Below are 26,000 nucleotides of genomic sequence, written 5' to 3'. Positions count from 1 at the left end.
CAGTTTCATGTTAACAGTGAAAGCTGGTGACCATCACAACTGGTAGGGGAGAAGGGAAGGAGGTCACCAGCCATAGACAATGATATTCAGAACCAACTAATTCAGGTTTTGTCCCCATCCTTCTCCCTGTAACACTGAAACTAAGGAGGAGAAGGTTGATAGCCAGTGCCCCCCGCTGAACTATTTGTAAATGGGGACAGACAGGTGGGAGCTGGTTGAGGCAGACTGATATTGATGGTCCATTCATTCTAATAGACCAGCCTCTGCTGGATGTTACATAGCATGGGAGACAGCAGAGAACCCAACAGTGCTTTATATCACAAGAGATGTGGAGCAATCAAGAGTCTATCATCAGCACCATATGGAATCTGCCATCCAAAGCACAGTACCCCTTGAGTTCAAATATACAACATAAGGTAAACTAATTTAGGCAAGAGTTGAAATGTTAATTTCCCCCCCCTGCCTGTGATTTCAGATTTGCGATTAGAAAAATCATGCTTCTGGAATTTAGGTAAGTGTTTTTGGAGAAAGAAATGCACTTTAAAATGATAATCTGACCTGTGTGGGGTAGTGTCTTACTGGTTCAAAAATCTCCTTTGCCGTAAATTTACTAATTGGCTATTAGCAATCCACTATATCCCAGCTTAATCTTCACACCCTCCATCTGCAAGATGGAGATGATAATTTTGTTTGTTTTTTTGATACATATATAGCCCACCTTTTCTCCAGAAAACTCAAGGCATTGTCACAACGACCCTGTAAGGTAGGACAGACTGAGAGACAGTGACTGATCCAAGATCACCCCCGAGCTTCATGGTTGAGTGGGGATTTGAACATAGCTCCCTAGTCCAATACTAACCACTGTGCAATGCTGGCTCTATCTCTGAACATATCTTACAGGGTTGTTATGAGGATTGCTTCGAACATTCTAATTTCTGTAGAAATAATATTTGTATTTACTATTACTAAGGCAATGATGAAATACCATTTCTGTTTGGAAAGATAATATAGCTCATTCCTTCACCTGGCCATATCCCAGTGTGTCATAAGCTGTATAGTTGAAACTACAGGAAATACAATGTTATGCCAGCTAAAGTATAGGTTTTGTTTAACTCTTCCAAACTTTTAGAGAAAACAAAGCTTCCTCCTGCTTCGTTTTTTTGCTGTAAGCAGTGATGACACTCTGGGTGTTTTATGTAACTCTGTTGAAACCTTTGTTTTTGCACTGAGCCTGTAATGTATAAACTTTTAATGGGTTGTGATCCTTGCCCAATTAGATTGAAAAACCTCTGAGCCTTTGCTGGAAGAATGGAGATGGGTTGGGTAAATAGGTCTTTGGATGGAACACAAATAAATTTTCATAATGGGGCTTGGGGGAGCCTCGACATGGGCTAGATGTATTTGTTGTTTTGGCTAGGGCAGTGGTTCCCAAACTTACCCCTCTCCCATGGACTAATAGAAAATTGTTGATGGTGCTGGTGGATCACTTAAATATTTTTCTGCTGGTAGTGGCAAGCGTAATGCAGAGGGATTGAGGCAGTGTTATTGTTATTGCTTCTTCTGTTTATTATATTATAATTCAATTTATTACAACTTGCATTCCAAAGAATTCAAATTGTAACACAATAAGATACAATATAGGAAATTTTAAAACCCCAATATGAATAAAATTGAAAAATCAGTATGAATATTTAAGGGGGACCTGCTGCAGACCAGCTGAATGGCACTTGAAGATCACTGGTGGTCCACAGACCACAGTTTAGCAAACCCTGAGGAGTGCATGGAAGTTACTTGTGGCCACTCTAGGTTAAATATCCTCAACTCCCAAATAGTTTTTTCCCCCTCTTATGCTTGTGAAACCATGTTGTCCTGCTTTTTAGCACATCTGCAAGTGTCCATGCTGTTGATTCAATTTTTTCCACAATTCATGTTTTATTTGGTGTAGTAATGACTTTCCTAAAGCCTTTCTATGTTAGGCTGATGGCTTTTATTTCAAGAGACAGGAGGCATTTGCCTTTGAGTACTAAAGCAAGTTTCTGCTGAAGTGCGTGTCGCAAGTAGGAGGGATGCTTATTCTTATTCTCCTTACAAAATCAGCATGAATTAGTGTTCAGACTAATGTAGTGCTTGTACCAAGTACATGTAAAACTTATTTAATGAACAGAGTGTTCCAGAGGGCTAATTCATGTGCTGTCTTCACACAGATTGATTTAAATGGCCCTGGTAACTTTTATTGCAGTGACCTGTGTTGGAGGCGACATTGGAAGCTACATACAAATCATATAGATGACTTTTTTAGTTTTTAAAAAAGATCATTATGTTTCTTGCCCCCCGATGAATGACATATTAGATGGGTGGTAACTCTCTTGTCTTTTCACTTTTCACAGCCAGTACCTTGAAAATTACCTGTGGATGAATTATTCTCCCGAGGTGTCCAGCAAGGCTTATTTGATGTCAATCTGTTGTATGGTGAATGAAAAGTTCAGGGAGAATGTTCCCGCATGGGAGGTAATAGACTTCAATTATAGCCTGCAGTAACTTTGAGCCACAATTTGCAACTTTCACATTGCCCACTTAAAGTGTCGTCGCATGTCAGAAAGCGCAATACCGGCTGTCACTTTGCCTCGTCTGAAGTCGTCTGCCTTTTAAAACAACAGCAGGCTTCTCTTAGAGAATAGCAAGGGACAGTTGAAAGGTTTCACAGTGGAAGCAGGAGAAATGTGAAAAGAATTGTTTCAGTGATTGGAGGTGTTTTCTCTGCGTTGTGACTTGACAAAGTCTGGCACTTAATGGCGAAGTTTTTTGTGCTGTCAAAAGATAATGGCAAGAGAAATGTTCGTTTCTGTAGGACAGCTTTATTGGAAACTGGAGAACAAGTTTGCTTGGGGGCCATTTTACATTATCAGTAGTTTCCAGTCTCCATGGCTCCATCTTCCAGTCATGCTAAGAGACATCCTTATACTAAGAGGCATGCCTGTGGTAACGCAATGAAGTGCTCTTTGGGCAGGGGATGGGAGCAAAGTGACCTTGGTGGAGGCAGAGGAAGGAAGCAGCAATACTGCTATGATTTTAGGAATGGGGTGTTGGTTTCCATTTGAAGCCAAAGGAGATGAAGTTGGATAATGCACATTTTTGTTATGTAAGTAACAGCCTTAAGAATTCCAGAGGGGAAGTAATAAGTTTTAACTAATTATTTCCCTGTCATATTCCTGATTTTTTAAAATTAAAAAATGCCTCTCTGAAGCTGCATTTCAAGGAAAGCTTCTGTCAGCACATCTTGTTTGGGTTTCAGATTATTTATTTATTATAAAAAGCCTTCAATTTTCTGTACACGGTCTATTTCTACTTTTACTTTTTGAGTTTTCACTGATAACCCGATTTCTATCATGTTGCAGGACACAGGTCTGTTGGGAGTGAATCACTTCTGTTATTTGCTAGTTTGCCCCCATTGTCCTCCTTTGTACATTCAGAAAAAAGATGTTGTGCTTACCCCTCAGCTGGGTATAGAAGTGTGGGTACTGCCCAACTATTTCTCCTCAAGAAGATAGAAGTGATTGGTCTGACTCCTGATTCTGTCCCTTAACACTCTTCAGCAATGTAGTCACTTCATGATATCTAGTGTTTAATAAGAGGAAACCCATTAACGGACCTAAATAATTTTAGTCCATTGATTTCAGTGGATCTACTCTGAGTATAACTAATATTGAATATCACTCATTGTCTTTTGCATTGTTCAAAGAATACAGCTGTTCTGTTGGTGTTCATCACCAAATTGCTTACTGTGAAGCACAAATGCTACAATGCTACGATTCCTACTACATAGCTCGTTCCAGCAGTAAACCTACGAGCAAATGGCCAGTCTGTGCTTACCAACAGCTTACAGTTGTCATGTCCAGTGAGTGCAATCCCCCACTATGCATCCACTCAGCACAGAAATATGAAAAAGATGCTCCGTGTGAGCTCACTGCTGACTTTTATGTTCCCCTTAGACATTCAAAAAGAAGCCAGAGCACTTTCCGTTCTTTTTCAAACGTGTGCTGGATGCTTCCTTGGCTGAGAGTGACAGCGAGTTCACTCTGCAGGAGCAGACCATACTCCTGCTCTTCCTTGACCACTGCTTCAACAGTCTGGTAAGCTTTATTCTTCAGAGATTTATCGTTGTTGTTATTTATGGTGTGTTTGGCAAATATGGCAGTAGTGTCCATAGTCCTGTCTACTCAGAGCAGCCTCCTCTTGTTAGCATGCTGTGCCTCTCCACATTCAGTTGTCACAGTTTTCTTCTGAAGGAGCCCTCTTAAGTGGCATTTATTACGCTAGGATTCCAAAGATCCATTTAGAGCCATTCCCATGCCTGCTCCTCAACTAGAGATTGTATTTCTCTTAAGGACAAATCAGAGCCTATGTTTGAGCAGGTTCTGCAGGTGTTCCAAGACCTCTTTCACTGGGCAAATATTCAGTAGCTAAGCCCTAGGATTTAGTAAGTGGGACTTGCATGAAAGTGTCATATAGCAGAGTAACTTTTGATCAGTGTTCCTGCTAGTCTTGTCCTCTTTCAGCCTACTCCAGCCTCCCTCTTCCCCACCTTCCCCACAGATGTTTTCTTTCTCAGTAGCCACATTGGGCTACATAGCCGATAGAAATCTGCATCTTTGTTTGCTCTTAGTATATATGATACTAATGGACAGTTAAGTTTTCCTTTTGGTTAGCATTTGGCTTTGTAGAGGCTTTATATAGCCTGGGCCTCTCCAGAGTAGGGGGGTTATGACTCGGAAGCCACTCCATGCACAGAAAATTCAATAGACCCAGTTGATAACCCCTTAACATCAGATCTGCAAAAAAATTGACCCACTAAATGAAGTACATTAGCGGGGATTTTTCTTCTTTTTCCTGCTTTTGGAGAACTGACATGCCATGATTCGTGGCTCACGGGCCATGTTTGGTTTATGGAATACTAGTGATCATGGCCAGCTGTAGATTATTTATTCCCCTTTCCTCATGGAATAGAGCTTTCCTGACTTACCACTACACTCTTCCAAAAGCCATTCTGGAGGGTTTGGAGGCCCTCCCAGTAGAGCATGGGAGGTGGCATGTTGAGGCTGTAGTGGGAAGGGAATTGCCAAATTGACGCCCCTTCCTCCTTTTGCAACTAGAAGTTCCTTACATTTGTGCAACTGTAGTTTTGAATCCAAGCCTCACAGCCATACTAATAGCCTGTTCTGTTTCTTGCAACAGGAAGTAGATTTGATCAGAGGGCAAGTCCAGCAGCTTATCTCCCTGCCCATGTGGATGGGCCTGCAGCCTGTAAGTGTTTCATAAAGAATTCAGGGAACCTTTGAAGCATCATGTGGACATGGAGGTTCACTGAACTATTTCTGCTGCATTCTAATGAACCATTGCATGACAGCTTCTGCTGTCAGAGATTTATTGCTATTTTAATCAGCGGTTTTGGAGACTTTTAAAATCTTCTGCCTTTACAATGGGCAAGCATAAGTTCTTGTTCAGTTTGGGGTTTTGAAATTACCTTTGGGGCACCCAAATTAGATGGATGGATATACTAGAGATCTAGCTCATCATACTATTAAGAATTCATCGTCTCACCCTTTTAGGCTCGTCTGGCACTCGAATTGAAAAAGACATCAAAGCTTAGAAAATTTTGGAATTTGATCAAGAAGAATGACGAGAAAATGGATGAAAATACTCGGGCACAGTAAGTATTGCTTTTTAAAAAATCATTTGTGGGGATTGTAATTTGCTGTCTGTGAAGAAAAGCTGTTTTGGCAAAGGCCCATTTGTACCTCATGCTGTTTGGGGAAAGCAGGAGTTGGGCTGACTAAGACCCCACATCTGCTTGCCATCTGGGTATAGTGCATAGTGGATGTGATACAGTGCAGCTGTACTACAATATGTTCCTGCATATTATACTGGCATATTTGGTTTATTCATCCAGTACTGACACATGAAATAGACTGACCAGGAACCTTCCCCAAGTAAGCCAGGTTGAAAGACATGCAGTAAGACAACTGCTTATGTGAGAACATAAGATGAACCTTGCTGAGTCAGAACAGAAGCTTATCTAGTCCAACGTTCTGAGAGAATAACATTAATTGCCATCAATGGAGGCTACTATGAGGCCTGGGATTGCTACCGTGGAGGGGCGAGGGAGGTATGGCGGTGGGGGCAGATGTTATAGGCGAAGGGGATCGAGATATGGATACGCTCGTACCCCTTCCAATCTGCGCCCCATCCCGAGGGACGAGGGTAGGGTGAGCAAGGATTACTCACCTCCGTCACTGGTGCTGTGCAATGCCAGGTCTATAGGCAATAAAACCGCCACCCTGCGAGATTTCTTCATCTCGCAGGGGGTCGACCTGGCTTGTGTGATGGAGACCTGGGTGCGCGAAGGGGCAACAGTTACCTTACGAGAGATGGCGCCCCCGGGTTTCTCCATCCTCCACCAGTCGTGGACTGTGGGCCGGGGGGGAGGGGTGGCATTATTAATCCGGGAAGATTGTCCTTTCAGGGCTCTACCATCGCCATCGATTCCCGGCATTGAATGTGTTGGCCTAGTGTGGGGCTCCGAGGAGAGCTTGGCTGTCTGGCCAAAGATGCAGACCGGCCACCTAGCGCACCAGCAGCCACCCTGTCAGGCCTATTGGAGGCGGTGGCCGGCTGGGCCTTGGAGTTCCCTAACCTATTGGTATTGGGGAACTTTAACATCCATGCTGATGCCACTCCCTCCTCACAGGCTCTGGACCTGGTTTCTTCCATGGCGACACTAGGGCTCTCCCAGTTTGTTTCGGGCCCCACACATCAAGCAGGCCACACGCTGGATTTGATCTTTGGCGTAGGTATAGATGTGATCATGTCTCCTTCGATGAAGGTGCCATGGTCTGATCACTACGCTCTGAAAGCCAGGATTGACGTTCCACCCCCACCCTGCTTAGGTGGTGAGCCGATTTGGGCTCGCCCGCAGAGGCTGATGGACCCTGATAGATTCCGCCAAGCCTTGCGGGACCTTGCTCCCCCTGGCGACTCATTGACTGAGCTTGTTGAGGGCTGGAATACCCAGCTCCTGGCAGCCATCGATGAGATCGCACCTAAGCACCCTCTGCGACCCCGCAGAAACCAGGCTCCCTGGTTTACCGAGGAGCTCCAGAAAATGAAGCTCTCGCCCAGCGCAATTATTTAGTATAATCAGGTCTTTAATGTCCCTTGAGGGACAGCCAAATTTAAAAAACAATTTGACACACAGCTGTGAGGCATTTGCGAGCTTTTTTGCGGAGAAGGTCTTGTTGCTCCGCCATGACCTCCCTGCCAATTTGGATACAATAAAGGAACTGGAGGCCCCTCGACTGTCCTCGGGTCCAGTATTGGACCATTTCGACCGGATATCCCCAGCCGATGTGGACAGACTCCTCCGAGCTGGAAAGCCCACCACCTGTCCTCTTGACCCGTGCCCGTCTTGGCTGATTAGAGCGTGTCGAGACGAGGTGCGGGCTCTCCTGGGGGATATCATCAATTTGTCCCTTGGCACGGGGACATTCCCGGGGAACTGAAGGAGGCAGTGGTGCGCCCGCTCTTAAAGAAAACATCATTAGATCCTTTAGATCTATCCAATTACCGCCCAGTTTCGAATCTTCCGTTTCTGGGTAAGGTGATTGAGAGAGCGGTTGCTGAACAGCTTGGTGGGTTTCTGGATGAAACATCGGCTCTGGAGCCATTCTAGTCCGGCTTCCGCGCTGGTCATGGGACCGAGACGGCTCTGGTTGCCCTAACAGATGATCTTCATAGACAGCTGGATCGAGGCGGGTCGGGGCTGCTGATTCTTCTAGATCTGTCAGCAGCTTTCGACATGGTCGATCACGAACTTCTGGACCACCGCCTTGCCAACGTGGGGATCCAGGGCACAGTCCTTCAATGGCTGCGCTCGTTTCTCTCTGGTCGGGGACAGAGGGTGGCGCTTGGGGGGGGGGAATTGCCATCGCGCCACTCCTTGGTGTGTGGAGTACCTCAGGGTGCGATACTCTCCCCGATGCTTTTCAACATCTTTATGCGCCCCCTTGCCCAGCTTGTTCGGAGTTTTGGGCTGGGTTGCCATCAGTACGCCGATGACACCCAACTCTATCTGTTGATGGATGGCCATCCTGACTCGGCCCCAGACACACTGACCAGATGTTTGGAAGCTGTGGCTGGATGGTTACGTGGGAGCCGGTTGAAGCTAAATCCTTCGAAGACAGATGTCCTGTGGCTGGGACGGGGCGATATGGGATTGGGGGGGCAACTCCCATCTCTTGTGGGGGCGCAATTAGTGCCAGCACCGTCCGTTAAGAGTTTGGGTGTAATCTTCGACACCTCCCTTTCCATGGAGGCGCAGATTGCAGCTATAACAAAGGCGGCATTTTTCCATCTCCGCCAAGCTAAGCAGTTGGCTCCTTATCTCTCTTGCCCTGACCTAGCCACTGTGATCCACGTGGCGGTCACCTCCAGACTGGATTATTGTAACTCGCTCTACGTGGGGCTGCCCTTGAGACTGACCCAGAAACTCCAGCAGGTGCAGAATGCTGCAGCGAGACTCCTTATGAGGTCTTCGCTGCGAGATCACATTCACCCGGTGCTATACCAGCTGCACTGGCTCCCGGTGGAGTACAGGATCAGGTTTAAGGTGCTGGTTTTAACCTTTAAAGCCCTATACGGCCTAGGACCCTCGTACCTACGGGACCGCCTCTCCTGGTATGCCCCACAGAGAAACTTACGGTCTTCAAATAAAAACATCTTGAAGGTCCCAGGCCACAGAGAAGTTAGGCTGGCCTCAACTAGAGCCAGGGCTTTTTCGGCTGTGGCTCCGATCTGGTGGAACACTCTGTCACAAGAGACCAGGGCCCTGCGGGACTTGACATCTTTCCGCAGGGCCTGCAAGACAGAGCTGTTCCACCAGGCGTTTGGCCAGGGCACAGCCTGACTCCCTCCCTCGGCAATCTTCGCGGAGCTCTGGCCCAATGGTTGCCAGTGGCTTGAATTAATTAATTTTATAATGAATGATTTTAGAATGTTGTTTATGCTGTACTTTTTGTACTGTTTTATTGTTGTTAGCCGCCCTGAGCCCGGCTTCGGCTGGGGAGGGCGGGATATAAATAAATTATTATTATTATTATTATTATTATTATTATTATTATTATTATTCCTGCCATGGTCAACCAGATCCATCTGGGAAGTTCATAAGCAGGATGTGGAATCATGTGTTGTTGTTTTTTAGGACATTTCAAGAAAGAAGATTCCTTTCGCAACTGATCCAGAAATTCATCTCTGTATTAAAATCAATACCCATTTCAGGTATGTAGTGCAAACTGTAAGTGTATGGGCTTATGCAAGAGACCCTCTTCTCTTTTACCTTGCCCTTTCCCCAAATTTAGGCATCCCAGATGAAAATGTGATTTGTCCTGTTTCAGCCTATTGCAGCTTATAGTATCTTGGAGGGAGGGCATGCAAGTACATTCCTGCCTTGAGAATGGGAGCAAAATCACCATGCTATTAAATGCACAGGAGTTCTATTCTGTAGAACACATTATTTGAAAAATTCTCCTCGTTACACGACTTTGTTTCTCTGATGCAAAACAAAGGGAAATTTCTCTGAACCCTTTTGTGGGGAGTTTTTGTTCTTGTTGCACTGCCTAGAATTTGCTAGACTGACGTAGTGACTTTACTTTTGAAGTGATTCAGTTGAAAAGCAGTCAAACAGATTTGCTAAATATCGAAAGGGAACTGTCTTTTTTAAAACTAGCTTCAGTTCTTCAAATGAATAGGTCACTTGTAAATTCTCAGAAAACTACTTTCAAATTCAGCGTCGCATTGTAAGTTTGAAGTAATGGCAAGTCTTATTCATGCATAACTTAAGAGTCTGTGCTTGCCCAACTGCAAATTAGCTCTCTACTTTAAACATACTTGGCTTCGCATTAAAAATTATTTGGTGATTATTTTTTAATATCCACCAGGATTTCTCTCCCTGCTGAAAGACCCAACACCTCAAGGATATCTCTCCACTGAGGGTTTATTTTTAGAATAGACAAACTTGGCCTGAATATTTTCTGCTTATACAGGGAATAATAATTCATCTTTTTTGTGTCCGCTGCCACCTCCTAAGCTTTTGAGTTGGAAGTAAGGTAGGAGAATGAAAGGGACCTCTTTGGCTGAGGAGCCCTAAGAAACCTCTCTTCACTGCCTGCCCAGCCTTTCAGCTTCACAGCATGAAAATCATGTGGGAAAAGTATTGGAAGCTGTCGCCTGAAGGTGATTTGTGCACCTTCAGATACCTGCTTCCAACCTTGCATATTCTCACCCTGTCTGACCTTCCCTTCTGGAAATACCAGGTCACTTGGAACATTGGGTACCGTTGTCTTAAGGTGCTCTGTTCAGCTTCAGGCTCCCCATTTGTGGAATGCTCTCTCCAGGGAGGTTTGCCTGGCACCTTCATTATACACCAGGGCTTTCCAAACTTGGGTCTCAAGCTGTTTTTGTACTACAGTTCCCATCATCCCTGACCACTGGTCCTGCTAGCTAGGCATGATGGTAGTTGTAGTCCAGAAACAGCTGGAGACACCTTTAGGCACCTGGCAAAAACATTCCTCTTCAGCCAGGCCTTTGGCTGACCAACACCCTATATCCTTTTAAATGTGTTTGTGGGGGAGGGGTGGTTTTTGCTTTCTTCTGTTTTTATTATGTATTTTGTGGTTTTGTCTTTTATTTTTATGCTGTGAACTGTCCTGAGATCTGCGGATGAAGAGCGGTATACAAATTCAATGAAAAAAGTAAAATAAAAAATAGTTGTGGCAGTCCCTGATGTGCCAGAACAAGGGGAAAAAAGGCATTTTCCTTGCCAAACTGGACTGCAGTTGGGGTACAAAAATAGAAATTGTTTGGCCATCTCTGCCTAGAACCCAGGGTCCTGAAATAACTCTTAAGCATCAGCAAAATTTGATTTGGATGCATTATACATCAGTTCCAGGATTACTTTTTTAATTACCTGTATTTACTTCTAGGTCCTCTCTCTATGGATAAAGTGCATTACTGTGAAAGATTCATTGAACTCATGATAGATCTAGAGGTATGCCAAATATGGGATAAATATAGTGATCTACTGTAGCGTCTAAGCCTCTTGAATAACTAAAATATGTGCTGTGTTAGTCCTAGTGTTGAAGCAGCTGACTGAAGTATGTTTAACTCGCACATAGAGCATAGGAAGTCCTCTTCTACTGAATCAAATCTTACACTGAATCAGATCATCGTTCTGTATAGCTCAGGTTTGACTACACGCTGACTGGAAGCAGACTTCCTATAGTATCTATATTGTGAGAAGGTCCTAACAAGGCTTTCAAAATTGTTATTATTTTTTAAAATGCCTAGCAGCATTCTTCTGGATTTCCTGGAAATTTCTGTTTTGAATAGTGAGCTAGTTCATTCATTGGTAACTGACAAGAATCATATCACATATGACTGCCTTTCTTTTATTTTAAGATGTGTGAAATTATTTCAGAAGGAGAGACTCTGTAAAAAAGTGTGGCTGTGTCACCCACTCTGGATGCAGTTAGCAATGAAGCTCCACGGCTTTAATCTTCAATAGAAATGTGATATGTTTTCATATTAGTTTGCTCTGCTAAAAACTCAACGTTTCCAAGGAGGGACATGGTTGGTTTCACTGAGCCTATCCACTCTGAACAGGATTCTGGCCCCAGAGAGAGGGTATGCAAGATATTCAGCTGGGTTGCTGCTGGATTGTAGCCAAAATGCCAAGCATCAGAACATTTCATGTAGGTTCATTCTGCGCTAAGGGCATTACAGAAGAGTTAAAGGAGTTCAGATAGTTTCTGAAGCCTGTTGTGCTGATTGGAACTGGCAAACCAGAAATCGGCTATAAAAAGCCATCACATTTGTTCTCCTGTAGCTTGTCCCATCTGAACGGAGTGTCTTTACCTATACTTAAGATCCCTTTTCTTCCCCCAGGGCGTTTCAGGGTTTTGTATTCTGTTACATCTATATTGTGATTGAGGCTAAACTGCCGGAGCATTTCAGCGATTAGCATGACTTTGGTGGAAGTGAGCCATGTGCTCCCACCAGTTCATTTTTTATTGGCAATAAATATGCCCCCCCCTTTAATCAGTTCAGGCTTCTCATTGCCATTAACTGTGCTCTGTCTGTCTAAAACCTTTTGACAGTTATGGCCATATAAGGTATTTTGCATTTCTTATTTCATGTATTTCTGTAGTATGGAGCTGTAATGATCAAAATAGCTGTATTGCAATAGTCTATTGACCCCCAGTTTCTGTTGCGGTTTTTGACATCTGATAATGAGATATTTTAGGAGGATTTTAAAGGGGAAAAAAACATTTTTGTAATATTTTATTAATGAAGAATTTAGAAATTTTTGTTTAAATTAGAAGGAAAGGGCTTAATTCTTCACATGGCTGCTCAGGAGTAAATCCCACTGAGTTCAATGGGACTTCTGTGTTTTTGGTTTTGTTTTGTTTCTGATCTTTTTTAAAATTAGATAGCCCACTGGGCAAGACCTGTGGGCACTGCACAGATGCTACTATCAAAATGGATATGGCAAGGACCTCATGACACCTGATCACTACCACCACCAACTTTTTTTTAAGAAAGCACTGAATTCTAACCATTCTTCTAGTTACTAACAGCCTCCCAAATGTTGACATATATGTGGTTGTTTTTTTTTATTATTATTATAGGCCCTACTTCCAACACGACGCTGGTTTAACACAATACTTGATGATTCCCACCTTGTTGTGCATTGTTACTTATCCAGCCTAGCCAAAAGGGGCAAGGAGGGTCATCTTTTCTGCCAGGTACGACTCGCTTTGATTTTGCAGAGCATTTCAGCTAGCCAAGGCAACACTACATTATTACCAAAAAAATTACAGCATCACAGCTGGACAGTGATGGTTGGCAACCATTACTTGCTGTTGGCCCCTGTTGTGTTGCTTAATGACTACAATGGCTAAACATAGCTGACTTTGAGGCGGGGGGGGGAAGACACTAGATGGAGAGCAACTATGGCTGAAGCAATTTTGTTAAGTCTGCTTATATTTGGATTTTTCATGCCAAAGCCAATTTTAAAAGTATGGATGAGCTTTAGGGAACTGCACCTAGACTAGGGGCAAGTATTGGCACAGCTCTCGATACTACTTGCAAGGCCATCTTCCTCAAACCATGGCCACCTGCCCACACCTGAGATCATAAGGAGCAGGTACAGATGTGGCTGGATCAGCTGCATCACTGAGTTCCTCTTGGGGAATTTGATTGTGCAGCTGATTCCTGCACAAAGCAGCTTTGCCAGCTCTATAAGTGTTGGGCCGGCAAAGCCCCTCATGCTACACTTTCAGTGCCTGACAACCAGCCTCCTTTTGAACACTTGAGAAGCACTGTGCAAGGGACTTTAGCAGGGGCAACGGGCAACCCACCTGTCCATCTTCTGGTGCTTTAATGTTGTCAGGTCAGGGTTGCCCTGCAGGGGTGGGGACAGATAACAATCTGGCCTGCTGGGCCTCATCTAACACACACAGAAGCGTAATGTCAGAATACATTTAAACAAATGTTTACTGTATGTATGACTAATGTTGGATGTTGGCTCACTGTCATGAGGTGTGTGCATATTCTGGATGTGATAATACATCCTTTACTTCCCCTTTGGTAGTGGGAGACTAATAATGGAAGGGTGAGAGAAAACATAAGGAGCAAGGGTCCAGCATCTCACTATGTTCTCTTACAGCTGGCTTGTAATGGAATGGAAAATGAAATTGCCTTCTCTAAGCAATGGAATGATACAACTTGTTTTGCATTTTGGAAATTAGTATAGTATACTATTGGGCCCCATGTGGTGGTTGAAGACCCTGCTTTTCTGTATATTATGTATATCTGATTTGTCATCATTTTGTTTCAGCTTTTAGACATGCTCAAATTCTACACTGGTTTTGAAATTAATGACCAGACTGGAAATGCATTGACAGAGAATGAGATGACTACTATTCATTATGACAGAATTACTTCCCTCCAGGTATTTAACAGCCTCCGGTGTAACTGAAGGCTTTGACATAGGTGTAAGATTGCTTGTCAGAAAAGGGGTGACGACAGACTTGGGGGGGGGGGAAACCACCTCATTTGTAAGCCTGGAAATAGTGCCAGTTTCATGGGTGGATATGTCTGTTCTTAATATGAATAAAGTACTGTTGGTAAATAAGTGATCGTTTGATGTTTGGGGGCATGTCCTTGGTTAAGTAAGTGGATAGTACTGAAAGTCAGCTGCCAAAGCCCTGTGCAGATAGCCAGTCTGTCCAGGCAGGGTGGAATTTGAATCATGCTGGCATTCCCCAACTCCCACAGTGTGGTGTGCTGTTCCTCTCCTGATGTTTGCATTAAGCTTCATGTTAACATAGCAGGCAGCCCATACATACAGATACAGTAGGGTTTGAAATGTTTGGCCCCTCTCCCTTGTAATCTTTGCAGCTTCTGTTAGAATTAAAATAGCTGCCGTGTCTTTTTTGTTCCGACTGTTTTCTTATCAACCACCCTATCCTAACCAGTATTCAGAAAAAAATGGAAATCATTGAGTTGCATCTAACAAAGTTGCCCCATTCATGCCTATATATCGGGATATCATCTCCACTTCCTGCATGCCGCTTCCCGAAGTCTGTTCTGGGGATTCCCCCAGCCCTCTAAGGCAGATTTGGAGGCCACACACAGAAAGCAGAGAGAGGGGAGGGGAAGAAGTCTTGTTGTGCAAGTGGAAGTCCTTGTGCTAATGGGACAGCTTTGTTGGTTACAGCCCATTATATGGAAGTGTGACACAGTTCTCATGTGTGAACTCAGATCCCCTAACAATGTACCCCCCTACCAAAAAAATCTGGTAGACCTTGCTGTGAACTAGCCTTATGCTGTTTGTAGGGGTTTGTACTTGGCCTGTTAAATTGCAGAGTGTTGCATAAGTCACGTTGCCGAGTAAAGACAGCATTTGATTTCTCATCCTGGTTCTTGGTTGGATTCTAGAGAGCTGCTTTCGCACATTTCCCAGAACTCTACAATTTTGCCCTCTCAAATGTATCTGCCGTAGACACACGTGACTCCCTCATAAAACTTTTTGGGCCTCTAAGGTAAGTTACATTTTAATTTATTTTATTCTCATCATTTCCTGCTTCTGGGTGTGAATGATTTGGTGCGGGGAGTAGGAAATCCCACAAGTTCACAGTGAGTTGCAGATTGTTTGAGTAACAGTTAGTATTGGAAGCCCCCTTTAACAACAACAACACACCACAGCTTGGTTATTCTAGTAAATGTTTTGCCTAAATAAACCCTGAAATGTTTGCCTAAATAGAAATAGTGGCCACCTGTAGTAACCAAGCAGTAGATAAATTTAAAACTATGATTCAGAGAATCATGAGTGATATCTTGTTTACTTTATCCAAATAATAACTCCCCAACAGAGTTTTAAGAGGGGTGAAGGGAGGGAGAGCAAAGGCAGCTTCTGAAAGGCAATGTCTTTTCTTGTTGTTTAGTCGTTTAGTTGTGTCCGACTCTTTGTGACCCCATGGACCAGAGCACGCCAGGCACTTCTGTCTTCCACTGCCTCCCACAGTTTGGTCAAACTCATGCTGGTAGCTTCGAGAACACTGTCCAACCATCTCATCCTCTGTCGTCCCCTTCTCCTTGTGCCCTCCATCTTTCCCAACATCAGGGACTTTTCCAGGGAGTCTTCTCTTCTCATGAGGTGGCCAAAGTATTGGAGCCTCATCTTCACAATCTGTCCTTCCAGTGAGCACTCAGGGCTGATTTCCTTAAGAATGGATAGGTTTGATCTTCTTTCAGTCCATGGTACTGTCTGTAACTGGTTTACAGCCTTAACACCACTGTTTGAGGGTTTCATATGTCAAAAGAAGTTGTTGAATTTGTCTGATTGTAGGTTGTTTTTTTAATTTAAAAAAATATGAATAATAATCTCTGTCAAGAATCCTTTCAGTGTTAAGTTCCTTGCGTAAGAGCAAAGAGTGTTAGCTAAAATGCAGAATGGCCTAGATCAAAATCTTGGTCAGTAGGCCACACAAATAGTTATTGTACTTTTTGGGGGGAGGACACTGACAGAAATTCAAAGCAAACAGCTCCATTTATTAAGCTCAAGCGCTATGTGACTTTTGCTTTATTCTTTATCCTTCAGTCCAGAAACACTCCACCAGGTGGCATCCTATCTCTGCTTATTGCCAGCCCTACCTGAAGGGGAAGATACAAGCTATGACAAAGAGTTTCTGCTCGAACTGCTGGTAAGCAGCCTTATGTCTGTCTTTGCTGGGTCAAGCTGTTTTCCTTCTGTACAATGATATCTATGATGTTGAATAGGACACCATGATTCTTTATCAAGGCATTAGAGGGCAGGCAGGGGTTTCCTCCCCTTCTGCCCTTGGGTTACCTCAAATTCTGCACCAGAGACTCAATCATAGTCTGGGTTGGGCTGCAAATCCCTGGGGTGCACTCCAAACCCTGTGCACTGTGTTTTCACATCCTGCCAGTAGCACAAAGAATTGTCAAGAGTACATGTATTCAAGGTTTCAATAAGTTATATATTAGGATCTAAAAGGAGAAAGGGGAAAACTTCTTTTTATCACAGTAGATGTCAAATGTGACTAAAAAGAATTAGCAGAATTAGGGTTGGGTATAGGCAGTGCTTTTTTAGGGGTATGTATACGCATACCCCTAAACATTTTGTGAATCTAGGTTTGGCCTCATTTCAAGGGGCAGTATTTCAACATGAGTAGGAAAATGAGAGTACCCCAAAACATTTTTTTAGAAAAAAAAAGCACTGGGTATAGGCATGCATAGGCCTCCTGGGTTAAGATTTATGCCTAACTTTGCTGTTTTGTGTTCACATCTATTAAAATGTAGTAATTGGGGGGAAAACATAAATGTAGAGCAGGGATTTGGGGGGAGTGAAACTTAATTCCTATGGACCATTTTAAAATTTTAACTGACCCATTTCCTTCGATTCAGCCCCCCCCCTTTACCCCTCAAAAATCTCCCATTTAGGAAGGATTTTTTTCTGATATTATTAAAGGAGTCATAACCTCATGGTCAAGAGTTGGGCACTGTTGGAGTGAATGGGGCTTTAGTTGACACATTAACGCAGTGTTTCTCAAACTTGGGTCTCTCGCTGGTTTTTGTACTACAGTTCCCATCATCCCTGACCACTGGCCCTGCTTGCTAGCTGGGGATGATGGGAGTTGTAGTCCAAAAACAGCTGGAGACCCAAGTTTGAGAAACACTGCATTAAAGATTTATATTTGTGGCATAGCATGGATATTTAAGCTATTTAATAAATTCTTCCTTCTAACTGAATGGTCATTAAGACCGTTTTAGTATGAAGGGTATTAATTATTATATGATCTTACCCAAGCATCTTAAATATCAGTCTTGTGAGCTTTTAAAAATGCACTTGCTTGGGAAAAATTGTTCAGTGATGTTGTGCTGATCACACTTCTTAATTTGTCAACATTATTCCAGCAGTGCTTGTGTATTTTCAAGTCTTTACATTCTGTTTTAGTTGCCCGCTCAGCTAGCGCTACTGAACTTTAATTTGCAGTTACATTTATTTATTCATGTGTGTCTCTCTCTCAAGAGACTCACAAACAGATGACATGTCTGGTTTGAACTTTGCATTTTGTGTCACAACGAGGTCACGCTGCTAACTATTGTGTGATGCCATGAAGATTTACTTGTGTTGGGTGGTGGTTCAAGCTCTCTGCAATGTTGCTAATGCGTCGCTGGACGTGTGCCATGTGCTCTGAGGCTCTGTTCAAAACTGTATTCAAAGCTGTGTAGTCTTTCAGCCGACCAGTGGACTGCTGGGGAAGAAAGACATTTTAAAATTGTTATTCAGGACTCCCTTCCTCTTCCCCTCCTCCAAATATGTAATATGCAGCCTAGATAGGCTTTTGTTAATTCTGTGAATGTCCCAAATACATCACAACTTTTTAGACTTGCATAACTGGATGCTGGCAGTCGCGTAAAGCAATGTATCTGGGGTTTTTTTATATTCCACAAGTTTTGGGACTTAGGTTGTAGAATGTGTGTGTAGCCTGGTGCAAATGTCACATTGCCCAACTGCCTAACCATAGTTAGACAACTTAGAATGCATTGTAGACTTCCGTGCTGCTCACACAGTCTCCTATCCCATAAACATCACCCTCCTTTCAGTTTCAAATCTCCCTAAACTGGGTTGTATGTATCCTAACATTTTCAATAACCATGGTTAGCAAACAACCTAATGCACATATAATGCTAACCGTTGTTGGATCCAAAATTAAGAGAGAAGAGGGAATGCCTCCATCAAGGTAAAACAATTCATGAACCTACAGCAGAGAGGGGGAACTTTGTCCCTCCAGATGGTGCTGAACTACAGCTTGTATGAGCCCCACAAGCATGGCCAACGTCCAGGAATGATGGGAGTTGTAGTTCAGCAATATCTGGAGGGCCAAAGGTTCCTCACCCGCCAACAGGGTGTTTTTTTATGAGTGTGGTGATCGGGCACAATTTTTCATTTTGTTGTGTGTCCTGGCGAAAATTGAAAACTAAACAATACAACAAATAGGAGCGGCTTCAACAAACTTATAAAAATATATTCAGAGCTAGATATTGGCAATGTGGCCACATAATACTAAAACATGATTTGGTGCTGTATGGATGAAGCTGAGCCAACCCAAGCTAAGTGACGGGCTGATATGCTCTCCCCTTGTTCCCCTTGAACCACTGGGGTTCCTAGTTTAAAACAAACTGGTTAGTTTAGCAAGCCAGCAGCTTCATAATCCATGATTTGAAGTTACAGTGGTGCCCCGCAAGACGAATGCCTCGCAAGACGGAAAACCCGCTAGACGAAAGGGTTTTCTGTTTTGGAGGTGCTTCGCAAAACAAATTTCCTATGGGCCTGCTTCGCAAGACGAAAATGTCTTGCGAGTTCCTGCAGGTTTTTTTTCCTCCCCCCCCCTTTTCCCCAAGCCTCTAAGCCGCTAAGCCGCTTAACAGCTGAGCCGCTAAGCCGCTTAACAGCTGATCGCTAAGCCGCTTATCAGCTGATCCGCTAAGCCGCTTAACAGCTGATCAGCTGATCCGCTAAGCCGCTAATAGCGCTAAGCCGCTAATGGGCTTGCTTCGCAAGACGAAAAAACCGCAAGACGAAGAGACTCGCGGAACGGATTCTTTTCGTCTTGCGAGGCACCACTGTATAGAGTATGTTTTAAACCATGATCATTGGTTTGACTGTAAAGCTCACCCAGGATCCTTTAAAAGTGAGACTAAATTCTGATGAAGAGTGTCTTCCTAGTTGCATCAGAGGAGGAGATGGGACAGGATTGCGCAAGCCCAATGCTCATTTAGGATTGTCCACATTTGTTCTTGTTTGGCTTATCATGTCACGTAAACCAAGCCTGCATGTTCAGCATAAAATAAAAAGGTTAACTTTCTCTTTGCAATTTACCTCTTAAACCAGTTGGCGAGAAATAGTCTTTTCAGTCTTCTTGAGTATCCTTCTATAAATATTTGTAATTTTGTTTAGGGCACATGACAAGATGTTTTTGTCTTTTCTAGGTGTCCCGGCATGAATGTCGAATTTCTCAAATTCAACAGCTCAATCAAATGCCTCTGTATCCCACCGAGAAGATTATTTGGGATGAAAATATAGTCCCAACCGAGTACTATTCTGGTGAAGGTATGTTTTCTGGAAAATGCTTAAATTTTAAATGTTTCTGGTCTGCCACTCTGCCTAATCATGGATTGGTGCAGTTGACGTGATTGGAGTAGTTGTGATGATGCTTTCTAAAACCTCCCATGGAGGCTGCACTCTGTCTATATACAAATCCAGGATTGTGATGTGGTGCTAAAAAAAACTCTCCAGTGGGGGCTGCACAGTGATGGACTAGTGCAAATATTGTATAGAGAGATGGCTTCCCCAAGTTCCCATACTGATGCAGAAGAACAGCACGGGGCTTAACCAACCAGCTCCTGCTAGCTATGTAATTTTTGATTGGGGCTGGCGGTCTGAAAAGGAAAGCTTGTGTAGAGTAGGCTCCCCTCTACACAAGTGCCCTTTAATGAAGTGTGGCCCTGCTCCATGTGATTGTAATTGCATAAAACTAATGGCTGAACAAGTCTGACGTGATAAATAAACAAACCATTCCTCCTCTCCCCTTTTTCTTTCCTTAGGCTGCCTTGCCCTCCCGAAATTGAATCTACAGTTTCTTACTCTCCATGACTACCTCCTGAGAAATTTCAACCTCTTCCGCCTAGAGTCTACTTATGAAATCAGGCAGGACATTGAGGATAGTGTCAGTAGGATGAAACCATGGTAATGAATGCAACTATAACCTTGAAGCTGTTGGATCAAGAAAAACTTTCCTCTGTGTGTGATTTCTCTACTCCTTCCCTACCCTGGTTTTTCTGGGGCCATTAGAAAGGTGTTGGGTTTAATAGAGCATTCCCTAGGGTGAGTTATAATCTCAAACAGGCTCTGGACAGATTATTTGCTAACTTGCTAATGGCAAACAATTTCCCTTGGGCTGAATTTCCTGGATAAATTGCAATTCCCAGCTGTAGGATTGGCAGTCCCTTGGTCCCTTCCAATGGTATAATTTTGTATATATTTGCAGTGATGTCATTAGCTTTGGTGTGTGTTAGAGATCTGAATGCAAAAGTCTCTTGTTTTGATCTTGCTCTTCAGGCAGTCTGAATATGGAGGCGTTGTCTTTGGTGGGTGGGCTCGAATGGCACAGCCCATTGTCTCTTTCACAGTCATAGAGGTGGCAAAGCCCAACATTGGAGAAAACTGGCCCATGAGAGTCCGAGCGGATGTCACAATTAACTTGAATGTTAGAGACAACATCAAAGATGAATGGGAAGGTATGTATATGTGTGTAGCTACAGCAGTGTGATGTCGCATCCCCGGTTATTTGGGGTGAATGTTAAGTGTATGTATGCTTGTTGTGTTTAAAACGCATCTTTTCCCTATTAAGTCCTGCTGCTTAAAGAAAGAACGCTAGTGCTCTCAGTAACACATAGTTTGGGATCATCAGTTCTTCCTAGTTCCATATTTTTGAAAGGGGGAAGAAAGCATTCTTTTATTGGTATAGCTGTTCTATGACAGGAGTGATTAAAGGTTGATATGGGGATAGCTAATTCCCCTTTGTGAGACTGATCTGGAACTGTTGTAACAATATGCAATATTCATGCTGTGTCACCATCCACCGCGTTTTCCTATATCTACAAAATGCCAGTCATTTAAAATGGGAATATTACTTAGAGCTGCGGTTCTGTAAATCAATGGGCATCAGTAAATAAATAGTCTGATCCTGCTAAGTCTACTTGGGTAGTAGATATGAAAGGTGAGAAAGATTCTGACTTAATTGAAATGACCATTTCTCTGATGGGGTTTCTGTGTGTTGTCAGGACTCGCATGCCACTACAGTCTTCTCTGTGTTCCCTAGTCTCAAGGCAATGCTTTGCTGCTTGGGGGATTATACTTGGATTGACCTTTTTGGCAAGATGCATAGGAACAACTATTCATGCTCTGGGGGGACACTGATGGCTAGTTCAGAAATTCAGCAACAGACGTGTTTAAAATATGATGGGATTGTGTAATCCTTTTGGTTGCATGTCCTGATTCAAAATGCAGAGCCTGCACTAAAATGCACTAAAGTATTGTGAATTTTTATATTTTTAAAACATTTGTTTGGATTGGGATCCTGGCTTCAAGCCTCAGATAAGCTTCTCTTCCTACGTTCCTACATTCCTAGTGGAGATCTTTGTCTTGGAAAAGGTCTACAAATGTATATGAATAAGATAATCACATATTAATGATAGCACAGGGAACAGAGATAAAGCTGCTACTGGCTTAACTATATGCATGTCCTTCAAAAACTATTTCTGTACAATCTCCCTTTTGCTTTTTGCTGACCTAAATTGTTCATTTATTCAAGACATTTATATACCACCTAATTATTTGCATTTCTAACCTGTGTACATAAAAGCAATACACAGAAAATGGCACAGTAAAACAGTAAAAATGTATCCTAAAACCAAACACTTCTTTAAATTGCCTGCTGAAACAAGGCAGTATTGATCATATCTCTGAACTTCAGCAAGGAGGGTGGCTGTCTAATCTCAATTGGTAGGGGGTTCCCCAGGCTTGGACCCACTACACTGATTACACAGCTTCTAATTGTTACAAGCTCTGGATATGAGCCATGTGGGGGACCAACTTTATGAAGCCACAGCATAAAATAAACACTACACCTGCAAATGATCAGATCGCACTGACGTTCTCTCCCCCCCCCCCCTTTTTAGGTCTGCGCAAGCACGATGTTTGCTTTTTAATTACTGTCCGACCCACACAGCCTTATGGTACGAAGTTTGACAGAAGGCAGCCATTCGTTGAGCAGACAGGCCTGGTATATGTGAGAGGATGCGAAATCCAGGGAATGCTGGATGATAAGGGGCGCGTCATTGAAGAAGGTATGTTGATAATATCTCCTTCCCTGCAGACCCTCCTGACTATTAAGATCAGCAGAGAAGGCCCTCTTGGTAGTTCCAGCTGCCTCAGAAGTTTGGGGGGAGGGAATTTGCTGTGGTGGTAAATGTTTCAGCCTTGTTAGGCAGGGGCAAGGAGAGGAGAAAGGGGTAAGGAAAGTTGGAATCAGTTGGAGAGGATTGGTCGTGGTGTGAACAGATTACTCAAAAGTTGTTGTCGTTGTTGTTGTTTTGCAAGGCATTTTCTGTTTAGTTTATCTTTCAACAACTTTGAACTTTATTTGCCTTTCAATGCAAACAGGACCAGAACCGAAACCAAGACTTAAAGGTGATTCCAGAACGTTTAGAGTGTTCTTGGATCCCAATCAGTATCAACAGGACATGACCAATACCATCCAAAGTGGAAGAGAAGATGTCTATGAGACATTTAACATAATTATGAGGAGAAAGCCAAAAGAAAACAACTTTAAAGTAAGTCACAGTGCAATTTTCTGCTTAAAAAGAAATGTTGAAAGCAGTGTATTTTTTGTGGGCCATATTTCCATTAAAAAATGTGTGGTCCTCGTCGTCCTCCCACTGTTTAGTTGTTTGTCTTAAATCTTAAACCCATTCATGGTGAAACTTCATGCACCTAAAGAGGTAAATTTCCAAATGAATCTACTGGATCTTGGACTCACCAAGTTTCAGATGGAATCCACAGCGTAGGTCACCTTATTATCAAAAAAACATTAAATTTGGACAAAAGATGGTTAGTGCATCAGCTTTCAGAATTGCAAGCAAGGTGGTTCTGCTTTATAAGCTATAATGTAGTAATGGTTAAATTAAGAATCTGCCACCAGGGCATCTGCCTCTGTTGCTAGCAGTGTAGGAATCATGCTGGTATTTGGGGTTTTCCCCTTGAGTGAAACAGTTTAAATCTGTATCAAATGCTGAAAAGATTGCTCAGTGTTCTGCTGAAAACAAAAGTTTTGCCTTCCAAGTTTTTCAAAGGTTATTTGCAAGCAAAGGACAGTCAGACAACCAGATAATACAGAAATGATTTGGCAGTGTCTCTTTAATTTCACATTTTCCTCATGTTAAAAGTTAAACCAATTGATGAGGCTCAGCCTGCTTCTTGGGATTGCTCTATCCCGGAGGATAGGTTATCCCTATCTGCTCTATGCCTCCTTGCTCACATAACAGAAAAGAAGGTAAGTCATTCTCACTAATGACAAATGTTGGTAGTGTGTCAAGCAGATAGCAGACAGCTTGATTTCTCCGCTGAGCCTGTAGGGAGAAAGATGCAAAAATCTTATGTAGTCTCCTAAATTAAGCAAACATGACAGCTGTAGAAGCACAAACATAAAGCGATAGCTAAATATGACAGTCGGCACTTCGCCATGGTAGGTCTGCCCTCTTGCCTTTTATTGCTTGTGGCCACTACATCAAAGAAATATTAGTATTTTGGAGTTTGTTTCCCTTTATACTAGTCATCTGTTGAATAAATACATTTTTCAAAGACGGAATGTTGCCATTTTTAACCGATCACCTCAAATAACCTTGTGTGTCATAAATACAGCTGCTGCTTCATCGATTGGCAAGATCAGGTATTATGCAAATCCATGCAAAACTCCACTCTTCCTGTCTGATCATGAGGTGATGTCCATCTGCTACAGCACTTACAAGAGTTTTATCAGCTGAGCAGATAACCTGTTTTACTGTTGGAGTTGCCAGTTGTCCTGAATTGGTGAAACGAAGATAAATGCCTAGTGCTTTTTTAAAAATGGATTGGACTTTCTAGAAAGAAGAAGAAGCAGGGAAATTGCAATTATTGGTGCAATTTTTAGAAACCTGGTTGCTTTGGCTTACCTGTAATCTCCTTTTGTGCCGAGTACCTTTACATGTACTCGGCCAATATTAATTAGTTTATAATTGGCAGCACAGTTGCATTTAGTCTCGGAAAAGATAAGGTGATATATTTGGATCTGTACATGTAAGAGCCTGGAAGCTTTCAAATTTCACCGAGGTCTTTATGAGATAAAGGGTGTCTAAGTCTGAAACGATTTGGAGATCAAGGTTACTGGGAAGGACTTCTGTCCTAAACTCTGGAGAGCTGCTGTCTGCTAGTATACAATACTGAGTTAGATGGACAAGTGACCTGATGTGGTGTAAGATAGCTTCTTATGTTTCTAATGCCCAGGACAATTTTTGTGTCTTACTACTTGCAAGGCTGTCATCCAGAGTTGAGCATTTCCCAATGGCCCAGGCCTTTAGGAGCAGCCCATCACTGATCCAAAATGTTGGCTGGAGCCCAGACAGATGTGGCTGATGCTAGCTGCTGCCATTTTTTATTTCCCCACAATATCTCGTTGGCATTCCTTAGGAGGGATATGGCCTCGGGGCTCCAGAAGTATTGTGAGGAAATGGCAGGAGCCAGCAGTAATGCTGGCTAGCTAGACTGACTGCTTTTCTTTTTGCTGTTTTTGCTGCTCCCCTTGGCTGCCAGTGTCACTGCTGTAGCAAAGGTGAAAACATCAACAAAGCCCTGCCAGGGCACACATACTAGTCACATCCACGGTAAGAGGAGAGATGCCCACCCTGAAGGTGCCAGGTGCCCTGACAAACCTGGCACCGGTCTTGACTTCAGGATCAAGCTTAACTGTATGTTGATCAGCAAGAGATCAGGTGGACATTATTTTTTATGTCCTGCTCTTCGCTTACACATTAGAACTAGTAAATATCCTCAATGCAGAGGAATAAGTAAAGGAGCCATCCTTCAGATGCGAGGCCACATATTTTGTTTTAAGAGAAATTTCACAACTTAATCCAGTTAGGAAGGGAGACAGGGAACTAAGCTGTTTTTAAGTATGAAGATCCCAAACTATTGTTTATTAGATAGAACAGTGCCATTCTGTACATATCTAAAGAGATATTTCCAGAATATTATGAGGTAAAAAATAATTCATAGGAGGCCACAAATTTTGCCTCTGCTTACTAGACGGCTACAGTCTGGGATCACCTACTGACTTCTGCCATATGCAGGAGACTTCAGACTGAGGGGGTTTCCTAGCATATTGGATAATCTCCATGCAGCTGGGTGGAAGAGAGCTTCTTGTTGAGTTTAGGAGCAGGCAGAAGCAGTTTGCATTGCTTTTGCCTGCTTCAGAGCTCTGCATGGTATAAGAAGACCCCTTCCTGAGAGAGGCTTCTCATGTCATGCTGAGCAGGGACTGTCACCAGGGAAGGAGGGATGCTAGCTGCTGTCAAGCAGGTAAATGGATTTTTTTAAAGAGTATGTACACACATTTTTATTTTTTTTTAATTTATTTATTTGATTTTTCAACTTATAATTTTACAGAGATATAACAAACATAGATCATAAAAACAAGACTCCAAGGAATCTCCTGGACTTCCATCCTCCCCTATGTGGGTCCTATTATTAATCAGTTCCTCCCACA

At 43.0% G+C, this 26,000-nt stretch overlaps 1 protein-coding gene across 1 annotated transcript in view; it reads left to right on the top strand.

Moving 5' to 3' along the window:
* Positions 1-26,000, top strand: part of AQR (aquarius intron-binding spliceosomal factor) — a 51,261-nt gene that overhangs the window by 3,588 nt on the left and 21,673 nt on the right. Inside the window, exons 4-19 of the mRNA XM_028721625.2 lie at positions 476-511; positions 2,388-2,508; positions 3,990-4,130; positions 5,233-5,301; positions 5,607-5,707; positions 9,254-9,330; positions 11,034-11,098; positions 12,738-12,854; positions 13,949-14,062; positions 15,052-15,155; positions 16,214-16,316; positions 19,630-19,750; positions 20,245-20,386; positions 20,759-20,937; positions 22,381-22,548; positions 22,865-23,034. Of these exons, the coding sequence (XP_028577458.2) occupies positions 476-511; positions 2,388-2,508; positions 3,990-4,130; positions 5,233-5,301; positions 5,607-5,707; positions 9,254-9,330; positions 11,034-11,098; positions 12,738-12,854; positions 13,949-14,062; positions 15,052-15,155; positions 16,214-16,316; positions 19,630-19,750; positions 20,245-20,386; positions 20,759-20,937; positions 22,381-22,548; positions 22,865-23,034 (1,828 nt within the window). The remainder of the gene's footprint in view (positions 1-475; positions 512-2,387; positions 2,509-3,989; positions 4,131-5,232; positions 5,302-5,606; positions 5,708-9,253; positions 9,331-11,033; positions 11,099-12,737; positions 12,855-13,948; positions 14,063-15,051; positions 15,156-16,213; positions 16,317-19,629; positions 19,751-20,244; positions 20,387-20,758; positions 20,938-22,380; positions 22,549-22,864; positions 23,035-26,000) is intronic.

This window comes from Podarcis muralis, chromosome 1 (genome assembly GCF_964188315.1).
Source record: "Podarcis muralis chromosome 1, rPodMur119.hap1.1, whole genome shotgun sequence".
NCBI classification, from domain to species: domain Eukaryota; kingdom Metazoa; phylum Chordata; class Lepidosauria; order Squamata; family Lacertidae; genus Podarcis; species Podarcis muralis.
This window is presented reverse-complemented; position numbering and strand designations above follow the sequence as displayed.